Below are 13,711 nucleotides of genomic sequence, written 5' to 3'. Positions count from 1 at the left end.
AAGTGCCATCTGATAAGGATTTAGAAGTTTACTTTGATGCAAGAATATTATTGTTTAAGCAATTCAGAGAAGCAGCTAAAAAGGAAAATGTTAGGTTCTGCTGTAAACATCCATCCATCCATCCATTTTCCAACCCGCTGAATCCAAACACAGGGTCACAGGGGTCTGCTGGAGCCAATCCCAGCCAACACAGGGCACAAGGCAGGGAACCAATCCCGGGCAGGGTACCAACCCACCGCAGGACACACACAAACACACCCACACACCAAGCACACACTAGGGCCAATTTAGAATCACCAATCCACCTAACCTGCATGTCTTTGGACTGTGGGAGGAAACCGGAGCGCCCAGAGGAAACCCACGCAGACACGGGGAGAACATGAAAACTCCACGCAGGGTGGACCCGGGAAGCAAACCCGCCACCGTGCCGCCCTCTGCTGTAAACACTCAAGTTTAAATCAAGGGACATTATGCATAGACCAAATAATGCATGAGTAAGCCTGCACCTGGAGTACTGTGTGCTGTCAATGGTCACCACAATACCAAGCAAAAGACATCACAGCAGTTCAAGGTGTGAGGAAGAGAGCAACCCAATGCATTAATTGACTAAAGGGCACGTCCTATACAGACTCCTGGAATTACACTTTTTTTTTTTTTATCAAACAGAGGAGGCTGCAGACCTAATCCAGGTCTTCAAAATTCCCAAGGGCATCAATAGAGTTGACCCAGGAAAATTAAATGGTAAATTGTGTACTCAGTGATACTAATAAAAACAAAGGTAAAGTGAATCTGAGACTGAAGCCATGACGCACTTCTTCATACACAAGACTTGTGCAGATCTACATGGAAGAAACTATCACGTTATAGTTGAAGCGGAAAGCCTGACAACTTTAAGATAAATAAGTATCTGGATTAAGATTTTTGGGTTAAGCTTAGCTTCTATCTAGCCAAATGAATTTGTTGGACTGAATGGTTTCCAATATTTTGGAAAACTTCTTATGTTCTAAGTGAATGGAAGATAGTCAGTATTTTTTTCTTTAAAAAGTCTGAACGATTCCATGTTTGGCCCTCTATTGCAATTTAGCAGAAATTAAACTTAACATAAGGGCACTTTTAGACTTTTAGATCTTGCCATATAAGCACCATAAGAGCCAACATTTTTAGGAGCACTATATTCGTATTGTGCTTGGGTCTTGCACTTAATTTAGATTTAATATTACTTCTGATGCAAAGGTTTTGTCTTTCTAAAACTGCTTACATGGCTGTCTATGTGCAATTTAAGTTTAATCATGGAGCATAAGTTTTAACTAACCAAAACTCATTATATTCTTCAATTTATTTCATGTAGTGATACATGCGACCATTCCTATGTCAGCTATAACTGTTTTTATAATAACGGAGGACAGAATACACATGATCTAGCTCTGCGCCCTTCCTTGACAGGCAGCTAATAATCACCACTTTCTAACATTAAGACTGAGTTTAAGTGATATTTTGTATTCTCCACGGATAAGACGCAGAGTAAAAGGTTCCTTTGTTGCAAAGCTCTAATTCATTATCCAGTTCAATTAAGTCAATGGTGAAGACACGCTCTTGATTAAACAATAAGTTGTACTTAAAAGTACGGTCGACACGTTTAAAAAGTTACATTTATAAAGCATTTCAAAGAAGACAGGCGCATATTGTGTGTTGACCGAGGGACTGACACTTCATTTAAGTCTCCAAAGAGCCACGTGTCCATCCTCCCCTTGTCCCATTATCTCTCTGCATTATGTGAATCTTTTGTGGGGCTCTGCAGGCGTTACCAAAAATGGTGCGTGTCATTTTATGGTTCTCTCCAAGAGCGATGTATATTTTTTAAGGGGGAAAAATGAAACATTGTATTTGAGTAACCATCACTAAGGTAGCGGTTTCAGTGCGCAAAAACAAAACTTATTGCGCTTTCACAGTAGAGTTTCCTCCTACTTTCCCAACGGGGTACCAGCTGCATGGTGGTGAAAAGAAGGCTTATTAATTGTTCTTTGTCATGCAGAATTGCTTGATTTTCTAAAGAAAGTTACAAAGGCCTTTTTTTGGAGAGTTTGGATATTTTTTCCCCCGTTGCTGATATTGGATCATTTGCATACATTCACCTCTTCGTCTGCCAGACTCAGGTAGCTTGTCGTTCTTCACCTTATTAACTCGAGTGTTCAAATTGTTGCAGAATGTCTTTCAATACGCACAATAAGTTTGGAAATGTTTAAGTGCATATATTGTTTTCCAGCAGATAAAGAACAGAGGTGGTGTCCGGTCCTCGTGCGTACTCCGATTGGTTCCGTCTCGAAAAGAAACGTCGCACTTATGGATATTTTAAAGAATATGAATAGCTGTTTTTTTGTGGCTTCCTTTTTATTATAATGCATCCTTTCGGCAGCCTGGCTTTCCCTTGCTGCGCGCAGATCTACATTGATAATTTGTATCCATTATCAACTCATTGGTATTGTTTTCTCGCACAAAAGCGGCGCACCACGGTTGATCCTCCCTAATGTAATCGGAATATGTAATATCATTTCTTGTTTTGACACTTTCACATCAAACTCTCATCACCTAAAGGGTGGACGAAGCTCGAAATTGTGCGAAGCCCATTGTTAGTCAAATGCTGGGGCACCGTGGTCTTTATATCCCACACCTGCGAGGGGCGACTCTAATTCGATTAATGGAAATTTCAATATATATTCATTAGGTGTCCGTTCCCTGATAATATATTGTCAGCAGTAAGTTCTAAAAGAAGGCCATTTATTCCTTTTCTGAATAGGCCTGCATGGAACTCCAACTTCACCTGCCTCCCCAATCAATTAAGGATGTATCTCAAATTCGACCAGAAAACGAGTTAAATTAACCGTTAGCTAATTTCCTTGTGCCCCTCCTACGTAATCCTCTTTTTTGAGCTTGCCCTGAATTTACCACACGTTGAAGGGTTCAAATAGTGCCTAATGAAACAGTGACTAAATAGTTCTCTTCGAGCCACATTGGAGCCCTTTAGCCGTGCCTTCAAAGCCTCTGGGTTTGCACCAGTCGGGGGTCCCCCGGCTAAATGCGCGTCTTTGGCAGCACAATCTAACCTGTCAAAGCCTTTGCCCAGTCAATATAGTCCATTCGCAGCAATTCCAACTTAAGCTTCTGAACTTATTATAGGCGTGCAACACTGAACGTGCAATTTGCCTCATTTTATGCACCGTTAAGTCGACTTGTTAAATGTGTCCAGCAGTACGAGTCCTGAATATTTAAGAATGGTGTGCATTTTCTTTATAAAATGTTATTCACTTCAAAACTAAGCAATAACATAACAAATTGTGTACTTCGGTAGCTTTAGGCAGGTGATAATTATTAGCCTAACGCTACTTTACGCTAAAACAATAACGAATTCGGGACCATTTCATAAGCAGTGCAAAAAAAACAATTAAAGCAATAGTCGTTTTTGTGAAGTTTTTCCAACAATGTGTCTTTAGCACCATTAGAGCATTTTTAATCGCACAGTCACCAAGTGGATTTTATTGTTTGGGTCGAATCCATTTTTGTTTTGTGAATTTTTTTTTTTTCAAAAGCATCCCTATATCAATCTATGTCACTGCTATAGAAATCTACACAATAAAAAAAAGGAATCTAAGGGGACTCCCCACGCTCACCTCTGGGCAGTGCCAACCTTATTCTTTTAAACAGATGGAATTTGTCTCAAGTTCATTCATTTGAAGTGCCATTGCCCCCACCCCCAGCTTTTCCCCTGTGCCCGTAATAATCGTTTATCTCTCATATCTTGACAGTTATTAAAGAGATATTATGAAGCGTATCAAAGGTTATTCACAGAATCTGTATCGTAGTTTGTTTATCAATGACAATGACATTGTCCACTTAATGCACGCTTCAGCAGAGCCTGTCAGCATACAGTCACCATACTGATGTTGTTTTATCTCAGAGGAGGCATTAAATGCTTATATATCATGAGAGATAATATTAACCAATAATAAGCGCTATTCAATTGGAAGCAAAAGTGTGCAGAATATATACATGCAAAGTCTTCTGACGGCCATCCCCACTAAAAGAGTGAAGTTCTTAAAGTCGCATGGTTGGCAAAAAAAGTTATTTATTAGGTAATCGGTCGGACTCTTATTGAGAAACTGTTTTAAAGGAATATCATTTGAATGTTAGTGGTTTCTTTCTTTCTTTCTTTCTTTCTTTCTTTCTTTCTTTCTTTCTTTCACGCAATGTATTTTTTTCAGCCAGGTATCAAGCATGGAGTTCAGATGAACACATGATGCTAACTCATAAATCTGCACTCATTTTTTGAATTCATTTTAAACACTTCTTAATAGAATAAATCGGGAATAATCCACCAGTTCATTATCATCTCCGCTTAACCAGTTCAGAGCAGCGTGGACCGGAACCTCTCTCACAAATACGCCGCAGCCTTAAACTGGGGAAACACTACGCTCAAGCAAAAAGAGACAATTTATTGTCGCCAATAAACTCAGTGATCAGGCTTTTGGGAGTGTGGGAGGAAGTAGCTGGGAAAAGCCCACGAACACGCGAGGAGAATGTCCAGATTCACAGGTAATGCCCATGAAGTACCAGGACTGTACTAAAGCAAGTAACTGATGCGTGTTTGTAATTTTCTAAACTTGATCAAATCTGCCTCTTATTATTTTATTATCCATTTTATGGTATAATATAAATAATCGCTGATCAGGTTCTCAGGTTCAAGAGTGTCGCACAACCTTTGAAATGAAATATCTTTATTGACTTTAGAGCTTACTCATCCACTGAATGCCAATAAGTTAATCGATTATAAGCCCTCGGTTTACGTCTACTTTTGATCATGTATTTATTTTTTCCCACATAATCATGATTAAAATAATAGAGCCATTTTTATTACAAACTGAGAGATCCAGGATTTTCATCTTTATGAGGTACTTTAATTCCTCATATGATGAAGAAAGACACCCACCTTTAATACCATAACCTTATGCATATACCTGGTGATATGTAACGCTTGTCCCGTAGAGGACTTGCTCATACAGATAGTGTGGGTGCAACCCATTTGTTAAAAGTACCTTGTTGAATCTTATATGTTACATAATTCGTAAATGTGTTCTGCATTTCAAATCCACCTTCACTCTGTCCTAAAACAATCAGCTGCTGCTACCACTCTGAGAAGTAAGTTAATTATAAGACTCGAGCGCTCCCAATTTCTTACAACAGTGGTCTAAGGTCAAGCAGACAAAGCGAGCTAACAGTGTCCTACCGTTAAACATTGTGTAGTTTATTTAAACTCTCACTGTTACAATGGACATGTGAAGACCCGTAACGATTTCCTTGAATAGAAAGAAATGTTGGTTAGACAGAGCAATTCTCGATGATAACTTCTAAAGTTTTGACTCTCCCGTTCTGCTGATTGAGGCGATGCCCTCGGCTTTTGATTTTGCGACGAGACTTTTTGACACTTTCATCCGTCTGCAGTTTAGAAAGTTAAAATGAACTCGCTGTAAAAGTAACTTATGGTTCTACTCGATTTTGATCGCTTGTCTGTATTTTTAATGAATATAAATCTTATATTTCACAATGATAGTACAGTTAGAACCACAGTCACCAGGCGAACTGGTCCGCACTGATTCATTTCTGCCCGCTTCTCAGCACCGCGTTCTAATGATGCTTGTGCTTTATTCGAGAATTGGCAAAAGTCAACGCTTACCTTTAGCTTTTGGGTTTGAGTTTTCTTTCAGTATTGCGTGTAAAAATCACCTCCGTCATTCTCATACATCTACTGGAGAGCCCACGCACTTAACATAAATACATATTTACGACCACAGTTTATTTAAATAAATATAAATATACATTTTATATAAAACTATTCACAAACAATTGTAGGAAGCAATTCACAGTGTACAGTTCACATATTTACATAACAAATCTGTTTTAATTGCTACAGATTTAAATTGCTATATTAACATAATCTCACTTGCTCACCTATAGAATGTTTTATCTTTTTTTATCTATTCAGTTGTTTGTCAGACTATTAACACCGGGTAAACAATACACACTTACTTTTAAGTACTTTTACAAACTGTACATTTTATGACGAACGTCAAGTGTCCCAAACACAGTCTTACTTTCACACTTGTGTTTCTTTCATTCTAAAGTCCCGATAAGTGCTTCGAGATCAGAGCAGTCGGTTTCTCTTGAGCTCTGGTATCCTTCTCAGACTGGGGATATTTCTTTTTCTTCCGTAGCTGATGTCGGCGATAAAGACTCCTCATCTTCGGACCGGGGATAATGCCCATGGCTGCTGGTGCATTTGCATCCGCTGTGCACGCTCCTCTGGGTACCCTTGCCCTCTTTCTTATGCTTAACTCTGCGGTTTTGAAACCAAATCTTAACCTGTTTTTCCGAGAGGTTTAAATAAGTGGCGATCTCGATTCTTCGAAGACGCGACAGGTACATGTTTGACGAAAATTCTCTTTCCAGCTCCAGAAGTTGCGTACTTGTGAACGCTGTCCTCATCCTCTTGCCGTTTTGGATGTGCCCGTTTTCAGATGCACCTGTTAAATAAAGACAAGGCGTTGTTATGTATTGCGACTCATTTTGGAAAGAGATTAAAGGAAAGAAAATAAAGAATCGAAGAATAGATTCAAAATTAATAATAAAAAAAACCCACATGCACGGACACATTTCCTATGATAAAAAATAATGTAGCCTTTTCAAAATATACAATGAAATGTTTATGATTTACCGAAGCAAATACAGATCGATAAACCATTCCGAATAATTTACCTAAAGAGAGGCAATGAAATCTCCTAGGATCTGTAGCGCTGTAGCTGGTAGAACTGCAGACAGGTGGGTGTCCAGGATGACCCAGTGCAGGGCTGTGCTGATGGCTCATTCTCTGGCAATACTGGGGGTCTCCGTTCGGAAACTGACTCTTCAGCAAAGGTAAGCTGTTTCGGGGCGAATGGATGTGCGAAGTAACACACAGAGGGCAGACGCAAAAAGTGCCCGTCTTTCTTGAAGGACACACGGGCGCAGAAACGGACATCACGCTGGACGAGTGCATGCTCATCGGCAACAAAAAGTCTTGCCCGGGATGTTCACTTAGAGGCGCCGGTCTGGCGGTGTCTTTGATAATTAACGAATCGACGTAAAATGATCTGGACATGACTGCTGTTAGCTGGATGCTGCTTCTTTATGACTGAAGCACTCGGGATCTCAGAAGGTGCTTATGTCTGATGGTTAAACAAAAGGGTCCCTGGAGAGGTTGGTCCTAACTTTACCCACGTGCGCGCCCTGCTCCGGGGGCCTTTAAAGCAATGCCATCAGACTGTCAAACACGTGACCTACATAACAACTGCCGATCTGAATCCAACTCTATTTACTTAAACGCTCTAGAATAGCTCCCCGAAACAAACACGGAACAAAACTTCACTGTGCCCACCCTTTGTTAGCTCCGCTCCTTTCCACGCTTATAAAAAGCTGAGCCTAACAGCCACAGCACAGTGCATTAAAGATAACGGGGGGCAACAAGCTACAAACCGCTGCCAAGTGATTTTGGCTATAGGGTAACACTTACTGATTTGGAAGAGTCTCTCAAGTTTTCTGTTGGTCTTTCATAACAAGAATCAAATAGTTCATTAAAAGAGTATTTATTATTAGAGTTTACCCTAATGTGGATGTGTGCCGTGGTGCGTTCTGAGTTACTCTCCCTGAGTAGGTAAAAGCCTTCTCCTCACATTTGCAAGGCCGGGTACAAAAGATGAAGATTGTAATGATTATAGCATATACTAAAGCGTAACATAACATAACATTCTCAAACAGATTCAAGGTCTCTGGGTTGGTAGTCTATCCCGACAACATTGGGAAAGCAGGAAAGTGGACACCGACGAGAATCAGGATTCAAACAGAAGAATCTGAATACCTGAAGCATATTATTATTATTATTATTATTATTATTATTATTATTGTTGTTGTTGTTGTTGTTGTTGTTGTTTTAGTGCAATATTTATTAATTTCCCATCTATAAATCTGAAGAACATGATGCACTGTTAGTTTATATTCAAATCAAAACCTTTTGCACAAATAAACTGTATTTAGACGGTTTACTTCCCGCTGTTTATGTCTTGCTGAACTTTAGATAATGCCATAAACTAACTACAATGTGTCAAAAATTATTGCAATTGGGAAATGCTGGCACAGTTGATGGCAACCTAATGGTCATCCACGGCGCCTTCTGTAAACGGACTGATTATAACTGCAGCTTTCTCATTATTATTAAAACAATCAAGCTTCTTCAGTACAACATATTTGTGAGGAGGTTATTAAATGTGGGCATTTGACTCGTAAATGAATTTGACAAGTAGGATCTTTCAGACTCGGACTCATTATTAGTGAGAATTTGTCACATAAAAATGGACAAGATTATTTTATGTGTGACCATATTATCCCGTCTCAGTAGCATCAGTATAGCAATGAAGAAACTACTTTTATCCGTAAAGTAGTTTTATAACGGTATGCTCATACTTCATCTCGAGTTGACAAGAGAATATCACTCACATTTCTACCGTCGGTAGCTGTTATTAACCGAAATAAGTGTGGCTATTCGCATGAATTTTTGATCGACTGTAGACTAATTCCCATAATTATATTATCAGTTTTCCCTTTCAGGCCCTTTCAAAATGAAAGGCGCTGTATGAAGCAGACCGGGATAAACGTGGTAGTCTTCGTCATACTGTCCCTTTTCATTTATTGTACATCACGTCATTTTGATGAAGTCTTTCCAAGAAGTACAAGATTTTTGAATTGCCACCAGGGTTGGTAACTTGACAATTTGATAGCGATTAGGATTCAATTAGAAAGTGTTTATTCGGCCGGCTCTCTGCACCGTAAACAGGCAACTATTTCAGAAATGCGTTAATCCCTCATCTTGTGACAATAATTAGCGAGTTTGATCTGCGGACGGGTCAGCAGCAGGTTTACCTCTGCTTTCATCTACGAATAACGCTTTATGTTGCAGACCCTCATCAGAAATCATTATTAATCTGAAACACTACATGAGGGCACTTATAATTGGATTTCATTTCGAGGTATTAGACCACATTATAAGACAGTTTAAATGCACCTGGGCTGACACTGAGGCACTCGTTTACAAAAGTTCACATTAAAAACACACATTGATTTGCCCGAAATCGGCACAGCTGCTCAGTTACTCCAACCCTTGTGATTCTTTTTTCTTTTTGGTTCATGTATTTAAACTGCTGTATATATTTAGGTCGTAATAAGTTGGTATTTGACTAAAAAAAAATATAAAACATTCACTGGTAAAGAAGATATATACATACAAGAAATAATCCAACCATTTGAGAATAGCACTTGCTTAAAATAAGATTTAGTGAAGAAACGTCTGTTAAAGTATAGCGATATTACATTGCGAGAACAATATTATTTATGCAATATGTTTATTGCAAAGTGAGGTGACGGTATGTATTTTAAAGATATGGTATTTCAAAGATATGTGTGTTAGTTTGACTTCTATCTTAATAAATAAAATATCCCAAAGCGGATCTTCAGAGCAATGCCACAGGGGAATCAATTTGGTCCCAAAAGAATCAACGCTCTATGTTCCCTAAATAGATTTATGACATACAATTGGGTTTCTGATTTTAAAGGGGGTCTTGTTATATTCAATCACACAGTCTAAGTTCAGGTTTTCTTGATCTCTTGTGTCCCGCTAGGCAGCCTAACATACATTAAAGATTTCTGTTTTGCAAACCCCAAAACATCCATTTTATGTGCCAATAACCCTTCTCAGAATGAAATGGTATTTTATTTATTAAGGTAAGTTTATTATGAGGACCTACACAATCGAATGCATGATTGTTTTTAAGAGTGTAGACTGTACCAGTATCCATCAGGGAATATATGAATGAGTGCGCCATGGCTTGTGACTGAGTGGCAGCCCGTCCAGCACTGGTGCCCACCTCAGAGTCACGCAGTTAAGTTCTGAGTTCCCGAGACTCTCCATGATGTCCAACGGATTCTGAAGCCGGATAACTGGATAGAACTGGATATTTGAACGAATATCTCATTCATTTCAGACATTGGCTTGTTAGGTTCACTTCTGACTCTAAACTATTCCGGGATCCACTCTTAAAAATGTTGGTTCTTTAATGGAATTTAACTGGGTTGTCTGGTTCCTTGTAGAACTATTGCCTCCCAAGGAACCGTTTCATTATGTAAATGGTATTGGTTCTTTGGCATTTGAAAAAGTTCCTGGACCAAACAGATTATTTACCATTTGGTTACGTAGCCCGTTTCGAAAAGATTAAGAAAACCTGAATTTAGCCTGCATTATTGGAGCGAGATACCCTGTAAAATCATGACACCATTAATATGTCAAAATCTGTCATCTATCTTTATTTTGTAATCAAATACAGTTCTTAACAAATTAAGGTTCTTTCTGGAACCTTCATATGGGTGATTCCAAACTAGTTTCCATTTAACATCGTTTTGAAGAACCACCTTGAAACCTTTATTTATAAGACTATGAGTGTCCCGCCCCATTGACTGGGGCCTTGTCCAGGCGCTGCTCACCAGAAAAGCTGGGCCTGCGCTATCAGAATAATCAGGATCAGGCAGTGAGTGGGTGTACGGCTTGTCTCAGTTAATGAAAGCACGGGGTATAAAGAGTAAGTGTGAATATACGAGTGTGACCCAGCAAGAAGTGGTTCCTACATACCCCAACGCAGCTAGATAGACTCCAGTTTACTACGATCCTGGATTTGAATAATGAGGTTTGTATAATGAGAGGATTGGCTAATGGGATCAGTAAATAGGTGTATGGATAAAGTGCCCTTAAATTAATTAGAGTGATTGTATCCTGTTACAGATCGGCTCCCCGTTTAGGGCCACGCACTACCGCTTCACGAAATGAATGTACTCGTTTACAGTGCTTTGATATTGCTTCGTTTAAGCTTAATTCACTCTTTTACGTTAATTAAAAAATTTCAGCCGGTACAGTTTCTCACAATCAATAAAGGAACAATGTATGTTAATAAGTGTTAAGTGACGGTATGGCACTTACAGAGCACGTCTCCCTGTGACAGTCAGTCATTTGTGACTTTTATTTAATCTCTAATAAAAAATACTCACATGTACGCCCATGCTCGCCTCTGTTCAGCACTTTTTTTAGTTATAGTTCAAACAAAATACACATTAACCCAATCTGGTGTCTATCATATTATTTTGTTATTAACTTTGAAAATAATATCGTACATGCTGCACTTCAGGAGCTACGACACATATCTAAAAAATAGTAAAACCTGAGACTTTTCATAGAGGAGAATGGCGGACGCATCTGTCATTCAAAGTGTAATTGTAGTAATAAAGCGATCACAGAGGAAAAGTGTGGAGATTATTAAAAGCGAGAGGCAGAAAGAGAGTTAGAGGAAGAGTGAAATGTGATTTCAAATGAAAAAATATTATAAACCAGGCGGAATGATGCAAGGCGTGCGCCTACATCACACCGTCCCACATCCAAAATTATTTCCACAATTCTGCCCAATAAATTTTCATTGTCTATTAAGTAATCCTACAAATGAGATCCGTTATGAGCCTATAATGAGGTCTAATTGCTACGACTAGTCGAGCCACGTGGAAGGATTTAGAAGGTATTAAGCAGTCGGGTACAGAGCACAGGCTGTTACCTAGACATTACTTTCATAATTCAAGGAGAAAATGAGTCCTTTTAAGGGAAAATCCTTTGATTCTACTTATTCTGCTCGGGGTGACAGGCTATAGCTTTCTATGCCTGGGTTAAAAGAAGTGTAACAAATGGGAAAGTAACGAAATTGCCCATTTTGTAAAGAATGATTGAATAGAATTCCTCCAGATCTATGCGCTTCATTCTCTATAGCAAAACGTCAAAATCGTGATGGGAGGTATGGTAGGAAGTAAAAATTGTACACATTCACTTGATCTTTTAGTATAGTTTATTCAAAAAGTGTTAAAAATTAAATTACATTAAACATCGGATAGAACTAACTATAGATCATTGTGACGTTGCATTTGGAATTAGAATTGGTAAATTGATCGGTTTAGCAGATTAATATAATGGATGTACGTGTAGGTGGAACATATCATGAATGTGAAATATAGGTAAAAAAAATAGCTGCCTTTTTAAATGGAATTTAACTGATGGGTAAGGGAAATCGCAAATATACTGTAAAATATTTATTTACGTGCAGTAAATGACATTCTTTTAGAAATTGGGTTGAGGGTCATAAGATAGTTCTGCACTCATTTCATTTACATGTAACTGGCCAGTCTATGTTTGTCTGTTTCCTATTGTAGCAGCGGGGCATGGAGAGCAGCAGTCTATTTCACCACCTAACACAGTCCCGCTAAACTAATTTCGCGTCATCAACTAACTTCATGTGTAAGTCTTTCTTTGGAGTTAAGGAAAACGAGGTGCACACGAAAAATAGCTGCAGGGTCAACTTTTGAGCCCAGGTCTCTGATGCTGTGAAGCAGTAAATTGATCTACTTTGATCCATCCATTTCTGCATTTGCATTGGAGTGGATGGTTGACTTTAAAATAAGAAACAAAACCATTTTAATGCCAGTGGTGTATTAAACACTTCTTAAACAATCCATTCTTACTTACTAAACCGCTAATCTAGAGGGTCGCGGTTAGCCCGATTGGACGCCTGCCTATCACTGGACACGCTCGTTCACACACAGCATATGATCAACATCATACACAGTATATGATCAACATCATACTCAGTATGGTCGAGCAAAAGTACTTATTTTCAATTAATTAAAATATTTTAAAAATAACTTGCTATTATAAAACGGGAATGTAAAACCTGACATTCGCTGCATGCAACTACAAGCTTTAAAATAAATGTGGAAAAATTTGCAGGTGTTAACTTTTGCTCCTGGTTTTCACAACTTTGATTTATAACATTCTAACAATGCCAATGTGCAAGTGCTTTGTGTATGACAGAATATCGATTGTAATAGATTTGAGTCCATGAATAAATAAACCATTTCATGACTGTCACTATAAAATATTCATATAGGAGAATAATTTTACTGGACATATTTAAAAACGTTATTCCTTTCAAATAAGTGTTTACTGCTTTGACAATGCCTTGTCATTTGTAGAGCTCTATTACAATGCAAAGTTAATATGTGTTGAACTTTTGTGTGTTAATGATAGCATGAAAAGCATTAACTAAATCTTCAATGAACATCAAATTAATTATATCAAGGTTTTCCCGTAGTAAAAGCAAGTATTATTTGTAACTTTTTCATCTGGAACCTGGAGCAAGATAAAGTATAACAATGAATGACTGAGTAAACAGTAATTTATTCAAAGTTTCCACAACCTTGTGCATATGCGTTTGTTTTATTTAGAAAATTTTGTTTGCAGTTTATTAGGAATAATGCACACTTGTTTGTCTTCCAAACATCTCATCAATGATGTACTATTCCTCAAGTAACACTATAAATATTTTTTAGACATGTTTTTCTTAGAAATGATTGCTACACTGAATTCTAAGCCTTAAAAAAAAAAAAATGATCAAAGGTCTAAAAAAAAGCTAAGATCTGTTTTTAATAGCTCTTACTTTACACTTTGCCTTCCCACCAACACCTCACGGATAAAGTTGCTCTTTGTTCTCCC

The 13,711-nt window shown here is 38.3% G+C and overlaps 1 protein-coding gene across 1 annotated transcript; it reads right to left on the bottom strand.

Moving 5' to 3' along the window:
* Positions 1 to 5,848: 5,848 nt before the first annotated feature.
* On the bottom strand, positions 5,849 to 7,445 carry gsx2 (GS homeobox 2). Its single transcript, XM_028803012.2, has 2 exons — positions 6,805 to 7,445; positions 5,849 to 6,572 (listed from the first exon to the last, which is right to left on the bottom strand). The coding sequence occupies exons 1-2, from the start codon at positions 7,184 to 7,186 to the stop codon at positions 6,232 to 6,234; spliced, it is 723 nt and encodes a 240-aa protein (XP_028658845.1). The 5' UTR covers positions 7,187 to 7,445; the 3' UTR covers positions 5,849 to 6,231.
* Positions 7,446 to 13,711: the final 6,266 nt, after the last annotated feature.

Source organism: Erpetoichthys calabaricus, chromosome 5 (genome assembly GCF_900747795.2).
Source record: "Erpetoichthys calabaricus chromosome 5, fErpCal1.3, whole genome shotgun sequence".
In the NCBI taxonomy this organism is placed as follows: domain Eukaryota; kingdom Metazoa; phylum Chordata; class Cladistia; order Polypteriformes; family Polypteridae; genus Erpetoichthys; species Erpetoichthys calabaricus.
The sequence above is the reverse complement of the archived record's forward strand: the minus strand, read 5'-3'. Positions and strand labels throughout refer to the sequence as shown.